At 39.7% G+C, this 23593-nt stretch overlaps 1 protein-coding gene across 1 annotated transcript in view; it reads left to right on the forward strand.

Moving 5' to 3' along the window:
- The first annotated feature begins 2518 nt into the window (after positions 1-2518).
- Positions 2519-23593, forward strand: part of cacna1hb (calcium channel, voltage-dependent, T type, alpha 1H subunit b) — a 93380-nt gene continuing 72305 nt past the window's right edge. Inside the window, exon 1 of the mRNA XM_036527269.1 lies at positions 2519-2811. Coding sequence (XP_036383162.1) covers positions 2519-2811 — 293 coding nt within the window. The remainder of the gene's footprint in view (positions 2812-23593) is intronic.

The following is a 23593-nucleotide window of genomic DNA, read 5'->3' on the forward strand; positions in this document are numbered from 1 at the left end:
AGAGCGAGCACCGTCCAACAGCTTCTGTGTTATTTGTTTCAATTACCTATGGGAAAAGGGTAAAGACAAATGTGCAGGTAGAGCTTTCCACACACACACACACACACAAATATTTTTTTCCAGAATAAACTGGGAAAATCACATAAACTATTGTGGGTCTGCAAAGGTCTCAAGGTCTGAAAGGGGCACCTTAACAAAGACAGTCACTGTTATGCTGTTTCTTGTGAGCTACTTGCCTGTTAGAAGATGGCAGGGGATTCTGTTGGCAAGATACAGTGGTGGACTACAATTTCAAATTTGCAGATTCTTACCTTTGTGCTCTTTCTTTTGAAATGATCAATTTGTACAAGTCAAAATGGTCGCCTTAAAATATATTTGCTTAATATTAAAATGTTTCATAGAATACAGAGTGCATAAAATAGGATTATTCCCTTTTCTTGGCATCAGAAAATTCAGACAGAAGAGCTTCATAAGGCATAAGCTATAGTAAAGCTGATATATCGCTATACAAAAGAAGACCCACTGTATTACTTTCGGCGATAAGGGAAGCCTGCCATTTCCTCCCATTCTAAGCGCACTGCATATTTTTAACAGAAATGTAAATTAAAGTAGAGTAAAGCTATAGAGCGAAAATAAATAAGAGGAAAATATGCTTTAACGAGTGACTGGATTAAACACGCTGCCTGAGTAATGAAATATTAATCAACTTTTGTTTCCATGTAAGCATGCCTAATTCGCTGTTGATGTCAATACGAGCTACACTGCTGCAACTTGGCAACGTCTCCATAACCGGGGGCGTACGCAATCCAGAGGGAAGAAGTCCAGCAAGTCTGTCAGCCGCCAAGCAAGCATATTCTTCAAAGATGCGTCGTACAGTACACTGTCGGCCAAATAGGTATTATTTTCTTTATGTCCAGAACGAAACCCAAATCATTCTGTTTAGTTTGGCCGCTCTGCGTCTGTATCCGTCTTACGCACAAACGCTTCCAAACGAAATTGTAACTCCTTGCCAACGCAGTGGGATGTGGACTTGAATACTGCACGCCAAGCTCCGAACGCTCACGGGTTAGACAACACTCATTGCAAAGCAGCATAAATGAATGAATGAATAAATGAATAAAATGCGGAAAACAGCTGGGCAGACATACACTTTGGAAACAATAAAGGACAAAGGGTGAAATGTACAACAGTTAAATATTTAATCAGACTCACCCTTAAACAGTGCTTCTCATCTTAAACGTTAAGCATTTTGGTTGCTGATTTGCCCTTCATGCAATATAACATGAATGAACATGAATGCTAACGCGGCTTTCTTTGAGTTAGGAGACAGAAAGTGCCACAGCGAGACAAACGAGTCGACAACACATTTTCTCCACTTTCTTTCGCAAAAAAAAAAAAAAAAAAATCCAAAAGCGGAAAGAACTCGCAAACATGTAATAAAACTCTAAACCGTGACTGTGCTCACTTGAGCATCTAGACGGAAGTTATGCTTCAGCTATCACCGGTTTCTCACATTCCTTATTCCACTGGAAAACGCAGTAGTTACCGGACTAACTAGGTTTCGGTAAGATTAACACTAATTTTAAAACATGTTAAAAAAGAAGCAATGTAATCTTTCCGCCGATGTCCGATGATCGACTTAAGGTACCTCCACAAAACGGTTTCAGCTATACAGCCCTCGGTGCTGATGCAGGGACTCCAAGCGTCTTTTTGGTCTCAGACTTCGCATCACGTGTCACAGTGCTCCCGGTAAACCAGAAGTTTGGCGTCTCAGAACTAGACGGAGCCTCGACCAGCGCAGACGCTTTTCTGTCGCTACCGGTAGATTGTATTTTGATTTAAATGTTTATGGTCTGAACAAATCTCATGACACTTTCAAGCGAAGAACCACGCCATATTTTGAGTTTGTTCTTGACGTCTGATTAATTCACTTGATTGTGAATGCTGCTGGATTTGTGTTTAAGCTAAGAGAAACTATACTGGGAGTACGCTGATGGATTGCAATAAAGGCGTTTTTGGCTTCACGAGGGATTTGTCAGCTGTACATTGGAAGTAGAGGCGATGCTTATGGGAACTCATTCCTCAGATATAAGGTATTGTTTTGAATGATATAAACTTTTTTTCTCTTTTTGCTATTGGTCAATCGGTTAAGAACGAATAATTTTAATAACAAAATAATAAAAGTGTATATTTCTTTTAATATTTCTTTTAATTTCTTTTAAAAATGTACTCATTCCACGTGGACATCATGTTTTAATCAGCACATCACTCCACAATGTATAAAACATATTTGTCTTTGTACACTAAAATAATTTCCTATTAACGTGTTTCGGAGTTAATGAGAGCAAAATCAACGTACTTACAATTGTGATTTGGCTTTCAAAATAAGACATTTTTCACGTCTGTTGCACCATACATTTTAGGAAGGGATGCCCTATACAGCGACTGTTTTTGCCGTAAGTTAGATTCACCTCTGCGCTGCCGTTCCCTACAGGGTCCCGCTGCCAGCCGCGCTATCATGACTGATGGCGAGGGAAGAGAGCACTTTCACTACCTGGAGAGCGAGGAGGTGAGGGTACCGATTTCGGGACAGGGAGAGGACCCCGGGGATGAGGAGGACGGAGGCTGCAATGTGAACCCTGCTCAGGGTAGTACTGGTTCAGGGGAGTCCGGTGGCCGTGATCCAGCTCCGGACCTGGTCTCGGATGATGAGGAGCAGTCCCCTTATCCGGCCCTCGCTCCTGTGGTCTTCTTCTGCCTCAAACAGACCACTCGTCCTCGCAATTGGTGTCTCAGGCTGGTTTGTAACCCATATCCTTTGATCGATGCTCTGTCTTCACTAAAGCAATCCGTTCCCTATTTTTTTTTCGGTTGCAACTTTTGCTTATATGCGTGTTGCAAGAGGACCAAACTGCTTTATGTGTCATGGAAAGAGTTTTCTCCCTTTCTAGAGTACGCATTTAATCATTTTGAAGGTGGATGTATGGAATGTGGTGTGTGGTTGTACCAATATCGGATTGGTAATAGAATGCATTGGCACTTGCCAACCACTTTTACATTAGAGCTGCTGTGCCTGTTCGTTTATATGAAACAGCAGTCGTTTTATAATGCCGAAAGACTTGAGGGTGGTTCCATGAATAAAGTAGAAAGCTCCCCGCTAAAAGTTTTTAAATAGGTTCATTACATACCGAACATCACTTTGTTCTTAGGAAAAAAATAAGAAATCGACTGTATACCTAGTTGGTCAATTTGTTGCTAATTGCGTTCTTTAAATCGATCATATACTTAACGCATGCTATTGAAGGATTGACAGAAGTGGACGCTATTCATGGGATTTAATGGATTAATTAAAATGAAGAATTTTTCATCTAACTCTTTAAGTAGATGAGAACCTTTCAGTGGAACTGGAATGTCTTTATTATCGGCAGTATTGTTTTTAGTCTCTCTCTCTCTCTCTCTCTCGCGTTCTCTCTCTATCTCTCTCTCTCTCCCTCACACACACACACACACGCACACACACACAGGTAGCCTACACTCACTCACTTTGTTTCTCTCTCTCTCTCTCTTTCTCTCCCAGTGATGATATTTTTGTGCCTCAAGACAAGGTTACAGTTGAAGTAGTTTATAAAGAATTTGATGTATGGTCATTTGCAGATGCATACTGATTGTGCTCTAAGTGTAGATGGTGGTTACCAGTGGTGAACTGTACAGATTCTGTGCATGAAAAAGAATGTGGAGGGCTTTCCAAATGACATGTTTTAATCCATTAATTTCTTGCCAAAGATCTTTCACCTTTTCACCTTTACTTTTCACCTATATTCTTAGTTTTTTTTTAATTCTGGCATAAATTATTACTTGAGAAACCATAATCATTTGCTGTGCACATATTTGTTTCCTACTTTTATAACATACATCCCTATAATAACAAGTAATACCATATATTATCTATGTATCAAATTAATGCATATATATATGTATGAGCAAATGGAATGGAATGATTCCTATTTAATTAATTATGTGTAAGCAAAATGGATGCAGCCTTTAAAAGAACAGACCTGCATCAATATAGAAATGCTATACCTTTTGCTTCTGCAGATCTGTAACAGTTGTAGGAACTGCAGTTCCAGTGTAATAAGAATGTCAAATAAGATCAGATGATTCAGACAAAGTGTCCCCTGTGTCTGTGGATAAAGACTGTTGGGTTCTCCCCTTTTCTGCATCAGGGTATGCAAGTCTCATTGTGCATTTTAGTGATATTTGCTAACTGGCTATTATTATGATGCTAAAAGTGTTTTAACTCCCTGTTGGTGGTCTGGATGTGGCTTGAATAAATATTTAGAAGTTGCGTAAATTTAGTCCTGTTTAAAGTAGTTGTACCTTCATGTCTTTATATGCATACATGGGGAGAATAATATTTAGGAGTTATATATTTTCCCACAGATGCCAGTGTCATTGAAAACAGCACAGCAACTGCATCAATGTTTGAAAGTGAATATTTGTGTTATTGCTGTCTCATAAACGTGTGTTCACATTTTTACTGTACTCATGGAGCCATTTTCAAACCAAGTAAGGTTCTTTTTCCCTATCTATTGCTTTCGGGCTAGTAACATGGTTCTTCCTGTGAGCCAGAGAGACTGATGCTGCCCTAAAGGGGCTTTTGGGCTTTTGTTTGCTCTTTTCTTGCAGGTTCGTGTGTGAAAGAACATCCTCTAAGTAATTGTATTGCGTGCGTTGGTTTAGTTGTTTTTCATTGTTTGCTGAAGGCTCACCTAATTCCCAGGGGCTCCTCTGCATTAGATGTATTCTAGTTTAGTGCATAAATGAATTTGTCTGTTTGCATCAGGCAGAGACTGTCCCCCATTTAAGCAGGACAAAAGGTTGAGGATTGTGAAGAGATACAGTCATTCAAGAGAGACAACTATTTCTGTGGGAATCAGCAGACAGTGAAACACATGGGCTGAATTGTTCTGTACAAATGAAGGAAATTTAGACTATTTGACATATTATTTACCATCTCACCTCTCCCTGTGGTTTTACCTCACAGTGCTCCTTCTGCATTAACAGCTCTGAGCTCAATTCCCTAAAATGAAAGATTACATTTAAAGAAATGTGTACACTTCTGTTCTATACCCAAGAGTTTTTTCTTAAATGTTTAGTTACATTAATAGGTGTGCAAATGGCCCATCAGTTTAATACTGAATACCCACCTTGTACCTTGAATTTTAATCAGCTTTCTTTTGATGATTAAATTTACAGTCATATGACAACATTAAATAACAAATACTCATTCAGAACTGATGGACAAAGTCATCAGTGTGCAGTGTTTTTTGCTGTTAAAAATCTTTCTGATCACCATATTAACTAGACAGAGACTTATATAAGGATGTGCCTCGCATGGATTAAACAGAATGTAGCTCATCATCATTAATATAAGTGATTCAGACTAGCATCCACTCAGGATCAGTATTGTGCTCAGACCTTCTGTAATTGCAGTTATGTGGGGGATGTTTTAAACTAAGGGACATTGATTTACCCACCAATCTTCATGACTTACAGATGGAAACATAATGACGTTATATATAATACACACACACACACACACACACACACACACACACACTTACTGTTCATATATAGTTCCTTGTTATTGATTTTTTTAAGCAATTTGACTTATAAAATTGAATTCAGTCCCCAGGTTAGCCAGGGATTGCAACCATTACTGAAAGTTCCTTTTACAATGACTTTTTTTAACATACTGCATGAAATAGATCAAAAGCAAATGTGATTTAAATCTATTCTTCTGATCATTTTCTTCTCAGAGTCAATCAAACTTATTTTTCACGCAGTTTAGCAGCTGAAGTCATAAAATATCCATGGGGATAAATAATGAAAATATATGTATGTAGCGTTTTCCCGTGACGTTCAAAAGGAAATACTGGAACACTTGAAGTGGAGACCTTCTCTGCCTTTGAAACCAGGAAATGCAAATGCAGGAAACCAGGGCACTTGAAAAGGATTCCCCTCCTCATTTAGTATCTGCTGTAAAAAGAAGATCTACCCTTCACTTGGACTGTGGCCCTTCAGTTTGAGCAGTACTGCAGGTGTTCATATGAATTTCATTTGATTTACACAATATTCAGGAAGGATTTATTTGTTCCCTCTCATGTCATAATCGAAGTGTACATGCTTTTTCTCTCATTGGCACGAGGTGCATTCAATGAGTTTTCTACAGACTGTGATGCAAGTCTGTGCTAGCAAATACACAATGTATATATGTAAATTAATTACTGAGCTTGTTTTGTTTCATTGCCCAGATAGAAGTGGGCTTGCAGGCTAAATAGCCCAAAGTATGTTCTGAGTGTTTGTTTTCATTGAGCAAGAAATGTCTCTCCTCGGAAGCTTAATTGATAGCATGTTGTTTCCACGTATCCTGAGGGAAGCTATCGAATGAGACGTGATAAGGCTGTTTTGCGGGATCAAGTGGAGAAATTGGTTCAGATTAGCTGGCATAGAGTTATTGTCACTGTTCCTTTTTCAGAGATTGTGGTGTTTATCGTGGCTGAGAGACCTTTTAAAATGCTACCGTCAATGGTACTGTACAAATGGGATTTTCCCCCGCACATCAGAGAAAGGCTGAATCAGGATCACAGCCAGCGGTTAGTGCCTTATTCAGGCTACAAAAACAGCTTCATATTACCATCTGAAGTCACAGTTCACTGCCGTGTTACCAAATGCCATGGTCTTCAGAGCCATTGATATAGCACATAGTTTCTGAATTCACCTCTAGTAGAGGAAGATCTGCAGTGCATCAGCCACCTTATCGTTATGGTAAATTTCCAATATTTGTACTTGCAGGCAACCCATGTGTGTTTTGTCTTTGTGTTAAACCCCCAGTTACCCCCTGGGTCGATCATGAGAAAAAAAAAGATGGGAATTAAAAACAAACAGAAAAGCTGAGTGTGGCCCTCTTTGGAAATGTGTGCACCACGTTGGTGTGAACAATGCGTGGTCTACAGCTGCGGGATCAGCAGATGGAGCGCAGTCTGCCAGCCCTGGTTACACTGGCTTGCTTGTCACAGAATGACCACATTTTGCATATACATCTTATTTAAGAACACACCTCTGGGGTAGCTTCCTTGCTGCCTTCAGTGCTTGGCTTAATGTAAGGTGCTGTTGGCATTGATGGAATGTCAGATCACCTGAAAGGTTTATGTACGATACAGAGGTCTCGGAGGTGTTCTGTGGCACTGGATTGTGAAGAAATGTATGTGAGTGAACTGCGAGCCCAGCATCTCTAACCCTTCCTTTGATTCAGTGATCTCATGGGATGTACAGATGTGTGTTATATGTTTGTGCCATGCTGCCAGGGACTGAGCTCACCAGAGGTTGGACCAAATACTGTGAGTGAGATGGGCATGGCAACTCCATTAGGGCTTCCGTATAGCATCATGGAAAGTAGTGTACATTTAAAGCCACAGAATTGGCCCAGTATACTGTACAAACCTGCATGGAGCTGAAATCTGATTCATTGGTGTTGTTATGATGGTGAAGACTGCATGAGTTCCACAGCATCTCAGACACTGTGCTGGTCTCTCAATAGCAATGGCAGGCAGGGAGATGCTGTGGAGCTCACCTGGCCCTCAAATGCTGCAACACGGATGTAACTGAGACTTATCACCAGTTATCACCAGTCATCACCAGTCCAAGCAAGACTAGGCTTGTGCGAAAGCGCTAATGGGATTGCTTTTCCAACGCGTGACGACCCCCACCACTCCTTGTTCTCACGCTTGCAATTTCCATCAGCACCAATTACGCCATTTCTCGTAAAGCAGACGGAGGCATGGGCCTTAAGCTAGCGCAATGGTTAAATGGAGCTGCTCCTCTGTGTTCTGGGGCTGAATGGCTGCAGCTGTGATGTGTCATGTGTGATGTGAGGCTGTCATTTTCACACCTCATTTTAAAAGAGCAGGAAGATTGGTCGCATCAAATGGTGGTCGGCCATTTTACTTTCCAGGTTCCCAGCTGGGTTCATTTTGGCCTTTACAGAGCTGCTTGGAAGAGTCAGCATCTGATCTTAGAGAATGAGACTGTTTCTCTGCACAAAATGAACCTGGTGCAAAATGGTGGTGGAAGGGAGGCTCTTGTATGTCCGTAATGGATAATGCTCAGTTTACAGCTGTTATTTCTGACAGGGATTTTTTGAGAAATTTTACATTGGTAGCTTTTATATATTTTATACATGCAAATGAAATTATAAAGCAGCAGCTAGAACTTATTCTAACCTCACCCACCCTGTGTGGTCTAACCTTTTTTACTTGTTCCTCTTACACAACCGCAAAACCAAAATATTGACTGATGGAAGATGAATGAATGAATTAATCAATGGAAGGGTCTTATATTCCTTAAAAGTTTAATGGAAGTTTTTTGAAATTGTCAGCATTGTTGACATTATGTTCATATTTGACTGAATTATATTTTAATTACAGTTTATCTGAAAAAGCCAGATGGCTCATGATTTACTTGGTTATGATGTAATTGATTGTGGAATTATATGATTAAATCACTGCTGCAGTTGATCTACTTACAAACAATGTTGCAGTTGCTGTCAGGGATTTTATTAAAGACAATTAAATTCAGCTAGTTTGATAACTGTCATTTAAAGCTGAAGTAGAGGTGATAGTTTTAATTGTCATTTAGTTGCATGAAATTTTCATGTCATAAAAATAGCATAAGAATGCATAACATAAGAAAGAATGCATAGTCCAACTATTTTTATTGTCAGACAGCCAGTCATCGCTCCAATGTTATTGTGAATAATTTTTTAGGACCACTGAAAGACTTCCTCAATATTTGAATTCCGTCAGAGATAGACTTTAGTAAACATGGATTATTAAAAGAGCTGGCCAAAGTGTAATATAAAGTCTAAGGTTATGTGAGTAGTGTCATGTATCAAATATATTTATAAGACTTGGGAATCTTAGTATTGTGATTTTTCTTGTAACCCAAAAATGCTTGTAAAGGGACGGAATCATATATATTTAAAAAGTGGTCAGAGTTATCTTGTAGATAAAAATGTAGATAACTAGATAAAATGTAGATAAATATATATATGTAAATTAGAATTTTAGGAAAGTATAATGCAAACATAGTAACATACAAGAAGTATCGACAATGAACTGAACAAATCTTATAGTGATATAATTTACATTAAAAATATGCCATTTTTCTTAGGTCACTTGTCCTGAAATGGTTTTAGTTCTGTAGTATGTAAGCCACCATTGAAAATATTTCTTTAATTGGGGGGTTTGTTATCCAAAAAATAATGATTTAATATTTAACCATTATTGCAGCTTGAGATGTCCTATGGACTTGTGCATGATACTGAGCCTGTAGTTTATGCATGTTAATTAGAAGATTTGACTCAAAGGTCCACTGTTGTCATGTGCCCCTAAATTTGATCTTTTTGACATGAAACACAGCTATGGGTCCAGTTTTAACAAATACTGTAGTGAAATAATTTATATTTACTTCAGTGACTGATTGCATACTCTTGTATATATACCCTTATAATACATATCATTCAGTGATTTCAGAATGATTAAAGTGATCTTCCCTGCACGTAGGACCCATTGCAACAAACCCACAAATTGCAACAAGGCAGATTTTAGCTAGAAGCAAGAGGAAAAATGAAAGTCTTCTCTTTATATAAATTGATATCAGTTATCACTTATTAAGAGTCAAGCAGACGAAGTGTATTTGTTTGTTGTGTTATCAGTATAATTCTGGCTTTGCAGAATCTGTGCATCATGGTTCTTGTGAATGTTATAGTAGATATAGTGTTTATGTTCTCATTGTTAAAGGCTATGTCTGTGTGAAGCACTATGCTCATTTTTCCACTTTCACAAAATTATTTCTTTGTGTAGAAGGCCAGTTTGATGTAAAGCATTGACAGAACTATTGTGAACATATGGTATAACTGAAAGAACAATAAAGAAAATCACAAAAAAAACAGTAGTTTAAAGAACAATACCTATCCAAAATATGTTAATGCGTATTTTTGCTAATATTTTGCATTTTGCACTTACATTCTGAAAGATATTTCTCTTTATCTACATCACGAACTATTCTGTAACACTGAATCTCGATAACGTATTCTCACAATTATGATGCTTGACAGCTGTGGTCTTAATGCATGAACACAGCATCATCCCTTACACAAATTCATTAGGTTGGCAATAACCGTCTGCTGTGATTTGCAGTGGTTTTACAATTACAGTGCATTCAGTCAAGGAGAATAATTTAAGGCAAAAAGACATTAAAATAAGTGGTAAGCAATGCCTAAACAGCAGTGGTAGGCTATTCATGTCTGTGAATCTCTCTGTAACCTGCAGATGCGCTCCTATATGAGAAATAATGACTGAGCCTCAGGGAGTGTGTTCCTGTATGTTTTTGGCCTATGATACAGCAGAAGCAATGCACCTATTTGTCACACCTGTGAGTAATGCGACTTTGACTTTCCTATAAAACAAAGTCCCCTTGGGTTGGCCAAACGAAGGGCACGTGGTACTTTTTGGGCAGGGGAGCGCGCTCTGATGTGGGTGCGTGCGCAGTCTCAGCTCCGATTCCCATCTGGCAGGGGGGAGGGGAAGCAGTGCTACCTACTTTGTGGAACACCCCTCTCCTCTCCCCTCTTCCTAGGCAGGTATGATACATTCATTGAAGGGATTTTCTCAGCTCTAACAGTGAGGAGAGCTGATGGTTGGTGCAGGGAGCCACACGCATTTCAACATTCTTTTTGGAGAAGTGATGAGGATGGAATTAAATCTTGTATTTCTGATTCACTTTGAGGCTCACAGGTTAGAGAGAAAGCAAGGAGCGGCTAGTGCTTTTGACAGCTTGTATCTTCATTTTCCTCTTTTTTTTCAGCTGTACAGACTTCCTCAGTGGTATTTAACACCAGCCCTCTCTCATGTGGAGATGTGACAGAACTCATGCTGTTAGCCCAGGACCTGTGGTGACTTGCTTGGTGGCTTGCACTTCTTAAAGCCATTTCAACACCCCCCAACCCCATATTGTTAAATAAGAAAAAAAAGAGATTTTTTTTTTCCTGTGGCCGTTTCCATGGCTGCTGTCACTAATGAATCTCCAGGGTTACTATTGCTTGTCATTGCTGTTCCAGGCAGCATCTCAGGGTACCAGCAGCAGTTGCCGTGGCAACAGGAGTCACTAATACCCAGGCAGGCTGCACCCACGTAACCCCTGGTGCAGAGTGTAGATCCTCATTAGCTACACTTCTTCGTTTATCACAGTGAGTGACGGTCAGTGATTAAAGAAAGAGGCCACTGACTTGTCTCTCACCTTCTGTTTCAAGAGTGGATCTGCTTGTTTCAGGTTACCCATAATTACAGTATGAAGTTACTGTTGGAACATGAGGATCAGGTGTTGCCTGTGCACTGTAAATAAATAAATAGAGGGGCGTTGAGCTTCACTTTTAATGTTGAACATTGTTAATGCAACCATAATGACATGTGACTGTTCTTTAAATAGAGACCTTACACTGCCACACATGCAGGCACAAATGCACACACAAAAATATTTCATTTTTTCAGCATGCCTTTGATGTTCTGGGTCTACTGTTTCAGATGAATTGTGCATTTCCAGTAATTTACACAGCTATAATTTAACAACTGAAAATCACCAATGGATTTCTATGCTGTGTATTTTTACCTAATGCTTCAACTGAATGTATGTGTCTGATGTCATCAATGATATCATTGTTTCCTCTGCTATGGGTGTCGCTGTGCTGATACAGCATTAGGTCCGTGTCAGAGGTGAGGAAAATGGCCAGGCACTCAGGTATTGACAGGTCAGGTATTGAAAGGTCAGTGGAATGTAATTAAAGTCAGAACCACTTGTTTGGGGCCATTAAACCTCATCACCAGAAAGTCTTTGTCCATATGCAGCCTCTCTCCTTTCCCTGCACTTGAATTCTTGATTTCTGTTTGTCCTTGAGGGCAGAAGAGATCGCTAAGCATTTTCCCCTTGCAACTGGGATTAATGTTTCCATAACATAGAGGGCTGTTTCTGCCTTTGAGGTTAAGCATGTTTCTGATTCAAAGTAGCTTTGTAATGGTCTTTGCATTGCTGGAGGGGCTGATTTCTATAAACAATTCGGTAACAGTTGAGTCTCATTTCATCCACAGTTTAGAGAGAAACTGTTCTTGAAGGCCAGTCAAACAGTAAGGCCCATTTTTGAATTGTTGAGAGAGTGCTTGGTAAACCAGACTTGACTGTAGGGTTTTAATGCAGCCCTGAGTTGTTATTAATTATGACATGCATCTGTTTGAATTTGATAGCTCTGGATTAAAAATAAGCATGCCTTATAATCATTTGGGACATCAGATATTTTGAGATTTCAAAGCACAGGAAAGTTGTCTGGTTCACCATCATGTTTTTTTCTCAATCTAGTTTTTACTCATTAAATACCATGTGGTTGTTCATTTCCTTCTGATGTGTTCCTCAGAGTTTCTGATTGGCCTGGTCTGGTGTAATGAGCTGGACTGTTGGCATTAAGAGAATTATGTATGGGAGGGAAATGAAATATTTCCCATTTGCCTGCCGTGAGGTGATATATTTTCTGTCGTGTCCAGCAGAGAACTCCTGGACTATTTCCAGTCCCGGTGAGTATTGATTGAGCCACGTTCTGTGCGGTGAAGGCGACTTCCCTGATTTATTCTTAGCCGTCTCCAATTTGCAGAGAGATGGAGAGACAAAGAGTGGAATTGAAAAATGACGCAGCCATCACGTTGTCTGCACTGGCATCTGTGCCCCCCCCCCCCCCGCCCCCCATTCCCCCAACGAGCTTCAGATCATGTTCTTCTGTTGCTGGGCTCTGTGAAGTTTCCTGGGGAGCCTGAGTACAAAGGATGGCATTTCCATGCTCGGTGGGAGGGGGGCTACGGATGCCTGGATGGGCTTCCCCTGGCGTGCGGGATGGTGTCCCACCTGAGCTGCAGAGGAAGAGGGAGGGAGCTGTACGGTGCTGAGGTGAGCCGAGCCACCGTGGGAAGCTGCAGGAGAGCGGCTTTAGAGAATGGACCCATTTAACCCTGTCTGTTCTCAGGCTGTTCTCTTTTGAGGTTATGTTTGGCACTGTTCAACCCTCAGAAAGTACTGGAAGGCTTTCAAAATAAACCAATGCATTAACATGATTTTATTATTTGAAAAATTCTGTTGTTTAGCTGATTCATTTGGCATTCAGATTTAAATGTGTCTCTCTCCTTTGGGAGGACATGGAGATGCATGGAATGAACAGCCCAAGAGATTAGAATAAGGGTTTTCACACTGTGGTCACTGGGCCAGACAGAACTGGCTGGCAATGTTTATCAGGCCTCTAAAACAATTAGATCAAATCAGTAAATGGGGACCTCTGCAATGCGTGTGAGAAAAATGCTGCCAGATAAGAAGCAATAGGCCATAAGCTTATGTGTGGCTAACTGTTAAAAAGAAAAATAGCTGCGATGCATGCTACAAACAATAGGAAGCAGTATCTGTGGAAGGAGAAATTGCATCAGGAATCATGAGATTCCCCTAGCAACAAAGGATGAAGGGGCTAAATGTTCACAGACTTCAATGATTACATGCACAATTATATTTGAATAAATATAGAAAATATTAGTCCCTTATGGCTACTCAGATTTTATATGATGTAAAAATATTATGAATTATGTCTTTCAGGAAAGTCATTGGCAACGTCCAATGCCAAGTTAAATCTAGCTGAACATCGTGAATGTCCATACAGAGACATATGGGTCCCCAAAGAAAATGGCACAGACTTGTCCCCTGAGTAGAGCATAGAATATCTGGAGATAAAAGGACTCTAGTGTAGAGAATAGCTAGATAGTTATCCCTGTGAAGTTGTACATACAATAGCTAATGTATATTGTGAACTACCTACTTAACTAGCAACCAATAGAGCAAGAAAGCAAGTTTTCAACAGCTGTCTAGTCTGCTTGTTGGGGTTTGTAGGCCTACCAGTGTTTTATAATGGTTTGTAGAACTATTTACGGTTTTTGTCTTTCAATATGTTTGGCATTATTATGCCATGTTGGTTGCTTTGAGCTCCTTCTTTCTCCTGTCTGCCTCCATAGCCTCACCGGACACTGTGTAAAAGTGAAAAAATGTAATCCTTTTTATTTAAATCACAGTCAGCATACACAGAAATCTTTCACCACAGTGGTAGTTGCGTGTATTTCAACAGGGGAAGATGCATGTTTTGGCCCCTTTGTTTTTTGATAAAGAGTTGAAAGATCAGTGATGCAGATGTTGGACTTTCTCTCTGGCTCTGCTTCACAAGACTCGGTTTTTACTCAAGTCTTAACACAGGTTTAACTAATGCCGTGCTAGGTGAATAGAAACTGTACCACCTCTCTTCACTAGAGTGAGCATTGAGAGAACAGTCATCAACACATTGCAATGCCTCTATTGGTCCATCAGAACACAATGCTGGTTCATGCAGGCCTAGCTATCACAGGTGTATTGTTATCCTCTTGTCTTGAGATGTAAAACTGTTTCTATCAAATATGAGTGAAACAATGTATTTTTCCCATTGTATTTAAATTAGGTTTTGTGTAGAGACATTATGGATTGGAGACATTATGGATTACATTACATTACGTCCATTTTTAGCAGATGCTCTTATTCAGGGGATTTTCATATTATTTGCATGGGTCTCACAGAATTCTTCAAAATTGTACTGTTACTTGCAGTATGAGCTTAGGTAACCTCTCTGGCATGTTCAGCAGAATGTCTAAGGAGAATAAAGAAGAGATCTGACCTGAATATATCTAAACACATTACTGTGATCGGGGGGCTCAGAGGTGTACTTTGTCAAGCTGCAGAAAATAAGGAGCTCAACATCCTCTGAACATCATATTCTCATAATTTAGCCAAGTGAGGATTTGTTTAAGGAAAATTATTGCTACAAATGAATTTAATTTGATAAGTTAATATTAGGCTTATACCAATATTCTATATTATTGGATATCATATTGAATGACATTGTAAACAACACAAATAAAATAATCCAGAAAAATACTTGCTTTTATTAAATTTAGATTAAAAATTATATTTATGTTCTGCATTATGAAAAAATGCACTGTTACTATATTCCCTGAGCCAATCGTAGAGTTAAGATGTTGCAAACATCCACATTGGATATGATATAATAGCAAGCATTCATAACACACACACCAGTTGGTTTGTGACAGGGAGTATGCTGTTGTGTCGGTGAGACTGCTGTTGATAGAATAATTGTATAAAAAGTGTGTAAAAAATGTCCATTTATGAAGGGTAACGAAGTACAGTTCATCCATATAATCAATTTATCAATTTAAATCAAACCAGTACATCAAAATCAGTGTGCAAACACTAATGTTGATACAAATGTAACTAACCACCACCATTGTTCCACGTATGACACACTGCATTGTGTTATTATACTTAACATGAATTTTGCACAATGTTTTTGTATGTTTTGACTTGTCTTCAGCAATCTTTAAAATACAAACATTAAAATATAACCAGAATGAAGAGGTCTGCAAATTGACTGCATTTTTTGATTCTTTTTTAGTTATTGCAGTGCACTGGTGTTTCCACCATGTTGTACATCAGCCATTTATCGACGGATCTGTTGCATGCACTGTGAAGCCAAAGGTTCATCTTTTATGTCCCCTTGATTACAGTGGAGAGAGACTGTAATGACGTAAATGAGGCCAAAGTATTTATTGTACAACATTGCATGGAAGCTACTGGTTTTGATGTTTTAGTGAGTACTGCAATCATTGCCCCTCCAATTCTCTCCAGTCCACAAGTCAGTTTGCACAAGAAAAACGGCCCTTGTTGTAACTACTCAAATGTTATCCAGTTGCATTGTTTTCTACATAGAAAGGGTAGATTATGAAGTGAAAAAAAAATCATATGGATATGTAATGGAAACATATGCCTTGATGCCATCCAGCACTGGTATGGCATCATTGCGTGGACAATACTTTAAGGACGCACTGATGATATAAACGTTTTGACAGCGTAGGCCTAATTGATTCAGCTAGAGGGTATTAGCAAAGAAGCAGGGAACTGGAAAGGAGAGGAGATGGGTTTTTAATCTGTGACAACAGGAGCAACATCAGCATCTCTAATTGTGGGTATTTGAGGTAATGGAAGGCACCACATGATCCATCTCTCATTTTGTACATGCTTTGTTTCCTGACGAATTACATCCCAGAGCTAAAAATGTAATGATAAATGCAAAAAAATTTTTAGAAGTCAGCCCCCACTGATGTCTACACAAATGTTTGTCTAGGATTCTAAGTAGTTCAGAATGTGTCACATCTTGTTTAGTGCTGCAAGCATGTAGAGCATTTCAGCTCGCAAAACTGAGGAGCAGACAGAACAAAGGTGCTCTGTACCTCTCCTGTGACTCCAATGTGACCTAACCACTGACACTATTAGGCATGTGCTGCCCTTCATAGAAAAGATCTAGTGGTTCTTTAAAAATTTAATTTAGCAGCATCTCATGAGCAGATAAAGAAACACTTTGATTTCCCCTTGGATATAATGCAATCATTTAATGCCGATTGTTACGTAAGCCAGACTCTGAGCCCTTAGACCCCAATGTGCAAACTTTGCCACCTTTCTTCACCAATTACCCACCAGGAACATGACACGTTTTAATACCATGTAACACACCTCCTGACATTTGTTCACACAGTTATGTGAGAACAGTGCATTTCTGAAAGTCACAGCACTACCTGATGGGTACTACAGACCCAGTACAATAGAAGATACAAATAGACCCAGATTCTTTTTTTTTTTTCATATTGACCAAGTTTGTTTCTTGAAAGAAAAGAGGCCTTTGAGTAAGCAGTATATTTTAATTCTGATGCAGAGATGGAGGTTTGCTCCCAGTAATATATACAGAGGTTTATAATGTTTAACAAAGTCTTGATTTGTGTCTGAAAAGTGAATGCCTTTATGACACCTGGCAGGAATAAAGGAGCACATTCATACAGTTCCTGGAGCGTTCTCAAAATGTCCAAAAAAGTATGAAACACTTGAACGATAAAGTGGTTCCCTCACAGATTGTCATAGTGCCTTTTTGTGAAAAGCCTCATCTGCAATGATCCGTGCTGCATTACTGAGGCCCGCTTTGAGAGAGGCACTGCTGCGGCGTTGATCCAGGTGCTGATATGAGCCGTGCAGATTTGGTCACGTCGCGAGTGAACACGAGTATTTTCTTTCAGATCAGGTGATAAGAGTTAATAACAGGTTGCCAGAGTAAAGGGGAGCAACAAAGCTTTGATGATAGCAGCTCTTTGCAGTTCGCAATCATGGTCGGTCTTGTGTCAGCCTGCTGCGTGTTCTGGGTGTCTCGTTCGTTCGTTTGTGTGAAAGTGACTGCTTTGCTGTGGGGCGTGCACACCCCCCCCCCCCCCCCCCCCCCAGATAATTTGTTGTGTTATTTGCAGCTCTTTTTCAATGGAGACTACACATTTTGCATTAGATCCTTTTGATGCATGTCTCAGCTTGAAAAAGTTTGCACTTGTCTTCTGTTTCATCTACACAGCTATATAAACAGTAAGTCTTTATGGGGATTTAATTTAGAAGGAAATGCATTTATTAGTATTGTTGGCATTTGCATTTATCCGTTGTGTTTTATAAATTATGCACATAAATGTGAGGTCGTAGAGTACAATATTAATATGCACAATGATAGAAATGTCTAGTTTTCAACTGCTGTTTATGACACCTGCATGTATGGCTAAATAGGATAAGCAGTATTAAATAACAACAAACACTGTCCATTGTAGAATATCAGAGGGTTATACAGTCATAAATCAATAATTCTTTAATACATTTATATGAAAAATGTAAAACAGCAACTGTATGAAAATTACTGGAACTCTAATCACTGCATCTTTAATAGGCCACATGATGCACAAACTGGAATATTCATCTGGTTGTATAACAAAGCACACATGTCATGTGACAGGAAGGAATCAATAGCTGCCTTTCACAGAAGCACTTCCCCAATTGAAGGCCAGCCCACCTCTGCTGCCTTTGTGCCATTTGCTCTGTACTAGAGCCACAGCTGAGCAATGCAGTGAAGCACACTGCCCTCCCCCCCTCCGCCCAAGGACTGCTATAACTCAGTGTGGTTAAACTGCCGTGCTCAACACTCTCAATAGTCTATAAAATATGAATACATAAGTTGCTGAATAAATAAAAACTGCATCAGAAAAAAAGACTACCAGCAGTCAGTTCTTTGTCAGCTAGAAGAGGAGGTTGTCATGGCAATGCCGACGTTGGCCCCATTCGAAACTCTGGCGGCTCGTCTTTATGCATCAGCAGTAAATTCTCAGGCACTTTGTGTGATCTCAGCCATCATCACCTTCATGGAAAATACAGTGAACGGCAAAGCAATGCATCAGTTCACATGGGCTGAAGTTCTGTATTAATCAGCCTTAATCACATTCACTCCTTGGCATCTGGGCACTGTGGCACCCCAGACAGTCACTGTTAAATAACTATAATTGAAGGTGAATTTACTATCATACATATTGAGTGGGGTTTTTCAGGGTTTTTTTTTAATCATGCCAGCTCACTTGCGTTTGCCCCTGGTTGTTGAGCAACGTGAAAAAGAGCGAAATCCAGCGCTCAGACAGGCGGAACGCTTGGGCTGGTAGACAGGGGTTCTTTTAGTAAATTGAAGAGTGAGGGGATTTCTCTAAGGGAAAGCACTTACAACGAACCACCTGGTTGCCAAGCAACAGACTAGTGCAAACCCTCACACTTTTCACTGGAGAGCACGGACCAGTCATCTCGCGAGCATGCTTTTGCCAAGTCAATACTATTCATTATTCATCTACGATCTGATGAGATCATGTGTTTGTGGGGCAAAGGGGGGACCGTGGCAGGATTAGGGGGGAGGGGGGGCTTGATGAACTGCTTTTAACACAATGCTGTTGTCCTCCAGCTCAATCTACTGATGTGAGTCTGGGATGCATCCTTCTGGCACATGCTTGGGGTGCCCAGATCAAAGCTTTGGCTCGCTGCTAAACAAACGCTTGGAGATATGTAGACAGCTCATAAGCTATGAGAGCGGCAAAACCCAGCGGGCCTCTCTGCATTTGAGCTGAAAAACAGAGTTCTGTCTCCAAATTCCAGTGTCTGGGACATCTTATATGGGAGGCTCTAGCTGAAGGGGAAAAAAGTAAGCTTCTGCTGTGCAATAATGGCATGCGTCTTTTGTGATGGAAATTCCAGCAAGTTTCAAGTCACTGCAGTTGAAATCTGAGCATGGTGGTGTATGTATAATTGTTTTTAAGATGCAGCACAGAATCTGTGCTTTGTACGTTGTATTATTTTAAGGAGCCTTCCCATGTTGAAAAGACATTTTCATGTACAATGTAATTTGCACTTTTTGTGACTTTTTGTGACTATTCGAAATCTACTGAGCACTTGAAGGACTACTGTGCAATAGGACTTTCTTCTATTGATATTCTTTCAGGTACGCTTTATGTTTGCTGTGCCCTGGAATACTGCAGCTAGTCTGTTTAAAATGAAGAAATCGATAGATGCATTACATTTTACATACATTAATATATTCTTCCTTTTTTGAATTGGAAGGGTATGGCAGTATCTCTAATTCCTGAAAGCTGCATACATAGATAATGGCAGACTTAATAGCCTGGGTCAGTGATTCTTAAATGTTTTTCCTAGAGGAGTGTTTAATATAAGAAACAGAGATAATTCAGCAGTTAAGGTCACATTAGCCCTTGTCAAGGTGAGTATGAGATGAAAAATGTCCCTTTTGAACCTCATTACTCTTCACCCTCTATGTGACGGATCTTTATTATCACTGAATTATAAAGCCTTGGTTTTTGGTTCATTCCACTATGAAGGGAAATGAAATGAAGGGAAACCTTTTTAGTATTATAGGCCCCAAGAGCAAGTAACAATTGCTTTCAGCAAATGACAGGTTTTACACAAGCTCGCGTACTACTCTTCTTCTTTAACTGTAAAAAGTGGTGGGACAGTAGAAATGAGGTAATGTGTGCTGTAGATGGTGTGTTACTTCATGCTGCGCACAGCACACATCAGTTCACGTGACAGGCCGCTGGCATGCTTGCCTAAGACCTCATTTGTTCCAGCCCATATCCCTGAGATCATTTCAAGGTGCAACAATCGAAACCTGGACCCTGACCAGCACATTTCTGCCCACTTCAGCCAAAGCTTCAGTGTTAATGATCTGCCGTTAACGATTGAGATAAATGTCAGTCTTCGCCCTCACACTGGAGTCACCTTTCAATAGTAGGGAGAAGCCCCTTCGTGAGCAGTACAGATCTCACGGCCTCGTAAATCAACCAGCTTGGACGATGAGGGCTGGTCAGATGAATACTGGCTTCAAATGGAATTTTTGCTGACTTAAATGGATGAAATTAAAGAAAAATTGTAAATTGTGTCAGAACCCCCCTTTTCCTATGAGAGCAACATCAAATCTTGTCCAGGTCCTTCACCATTATAGGGATATCAGGCTGTTTTAAACTATAATATTGCATATAGAAAACTATTTAAAGGTTACTGGTCAAACTTAAGAGGTTGTATTTGGGGGAGGCTGTGCCAATGAATATACCCTCACCCCTCTGCTTCTGAGCGTGAGCGGCACTATGGTCTTCTCATTAGTGCTGCACCAGGCAGTGTTGTCCTCATACAGCGGAAAGCCAACTTGGTGTGTTTGGATAAGCCTTCTTATGCTGTGTTTGGATACAGTCTGCTGTGTTGGGTTTTTGGGCATCCCCAGCCTTATTGTGTTTGGTAGCGCCCTGCCTTATTGTGTTTGGCAGTGCCCAGGTGCATTGTGGTTAGCAGTGCTTCGCTGCATGGTAGCAGTGAGATGTAGTAGTCAGGGATCTGTATTTCTCCCCTAATGGAGTGAAGCAATCTGAATTGCTTTGGCACATATCCATCACTGTGCATGGATAACATATAATACTGAGTGCTATGCAAGTGTCCCTGGATAAGGACAAAAGTAAATAATGGTAATAAATAATGTTACGCCGTGATGTATGCTGGGTAGGCTAGGGTCCCATATCAGACTGAATATTCCACCCCCAATAAGTGGGCAGAAATTGAAGGATAGCACTAGGGCTGAAACGGATGTTGTAAAATAGCAGACATACACTGATATGTTTGATAATGAAGGGTCTTAATTTGATGTAATGTCCAAGTTGATATGGTGTGACTGCGACTAATTGATGAACAGGAAATGTCTAATGGAGGAGAATCAATCAGCTGCTCCTCGGAGGAACCGTACACTCTGGAAAGGAAGAGGAGGGAGAGACACATTAGTCTGCTGCTAACGGTCACCGAGAAGACTGTGTAAAATTTTGTTTGTCTCCAAGGAATCACATCATGTGGTTTAAAAACACCTCACAGGGAAGGTTACATTGTAGCTCAGTTTAGTCAGTTTATAAGTTATACTTCATTTGTTCTACATCACCATTTTTCCTTAGCAATATAGCTTAATATTTCACAGCCATTTTACTAACTAGGATTCTGCTAGATACTATATTGTTCATATTATGTTTTTTTTTATAGGTTTTGTACCCTAATCACAGTGAAGAGCTTTTGGTGAACGTTTTGGAAGTATGTAACAGTGCAGGATTACAGAAAAAATCTGTAGTTAGCCTTTGAGCTGAAGCAAGAATGTTGTTATGAAGCTTTCCTCATTCAAAACTCTAAAAGATGCCAACCATCTAAACCTATAAATAGAGATGGTCATAGAGCCAGTCCTGCAATGTCTCTACCCTCCAGACATTGAGGGAGAGGGAAGAGACTACACACACACACACACATACACACAAATATACTCATACACAGATAGACAAACAGACACACTCTGTGTGTTATTAATACATAAACTCTTGGACATAAAATCATGCACACATGGTCTAATACACATACAAACACACATACAACCACATAGGCCAGCCTGCTGCCACTCTTTTTGTAAAGTTCTGATTCCTGACTGCAGTTATCAAATGAGTGTTTCTTAGAGTCTGGATAACTGCCTGGTGCTGAGACATTACACTACATTTTGGAACGTGTTTGAGAATGTCCTTTCTGGAACTTGTCAAAACCAGGGGAAGCTAGCACTCCTTAAAATGCAGGATCTCTTCAGAGGAATGCTACTTGTCACAGCCATTTTAGAGTTTACACTAGAATAGAAGCATCTGTCTCAGCCATCTTCTTCTCCTTTGTTTGAGAAAGTACAGAAAATTACATTTGTAAGGAAAACTTACATTGTGATTTTCAATTTTTCCACAAAGAAGGTCCATGCACTTTTATTTAATCTGATCTACATCAGAGAAAATAACAGATTAGATGATTGCCTTTGTTACTGTTGCTCTGGAAAACACTGTGTGTGTGTGTGTGTGTGTGTGTGTGTGTGTGTTTCTGCATGTGTGCGTGCGTGTGTGTGTTTCTCTGTGTGTGTGTGTGTGTGTGCTTCTGTGTGTGTGTGTGTGTGTGTGGGGGGGGTGTTCTGAGTGAGGTAGAGGAAGACACACTGACATTGCCGTTCCATCCAGGCTGTGTTTACCCGCTCTCCTAATGAGCCACCATACTGTTTCACAAAGAGCCTTGACTTATTTAACACACCAAAATAAAACATTCAGAAGGTTTGCTTCATGTGAGAAAAAAAGCAGACTCAGTTGCTCCTAATTATGTTGAACACACTCCCAACATCATCAAATAAACAGTTGCCAGCACTGTATTCTCCACTGCCTCCAATGTGAAAAAGTATGCCCTGCTTGGAGCGATTAATGAGAGATTTCACCAAGTGTTCAGCTGAAAGCTATAGTATTTCAAAATAAGCAGAGAATTGGCTTTAAAATGTATCTTTCCCATTTGCACATAATGTTAATGAGAAAATGTGATAATATATTAAGCAGGTGTGTTGATGAATCCAATATTATATAAGATATTATTTATATGAAATATACAATGTGCTGAGAATTACCACAATAGAAGCAATTCCTTCCTATTTCACACATACTGCAGTACTGTATTCTGGACTTGGTCCAGAAAAGCTCCCTGACGCAGTGGATGAACTGATCCAAAGGGTAAACCAAAGTATTTTTAAACACTAACAAAAAAAGTTAATGTTAAGTGTTTAAAAGTAATAGCTGGAATGATGAAGCATTTTTGTACTGTACATTTAGTATTTCATAGTTAGCTATAGATTGATACACCATTGTTACAGTTAGCCGCAAGCTGATGACAAAAAAGCATTGCATCATACTGTAGTTAATGTTGAAATATGACCACTGAGGAAATGTATTGCTGCTGCTCTTTACATATACTTTTAAATTTGTGTTGTAGTTAATTATTATGAATACATTCTGAATTTTAAGGTGATATTTATAGTTAAAAAGATGTCTGTACCTTTGTGATTTCCCCCCAATGAGTCATGTAAGGATTTTTAGACTCTGATACACTGACCTTGAGAATGAATCTCAGATATGAGTGGAAT

This window comes from Megalops cyprinoides, chromosome 1, assembly GCF_013368585.1.
Source record: "Megalops cyprinoides isolate fMegCyp1 chromosome 1, fMegCyp1.pri, whole genome shotgun sequence".
Lineage (NCBI taxonomy): Eukaryota > Metazoa > Chordata > Actinopteri > Elopiformes > Megalopidae > Megalops > Megalops cyprinoides.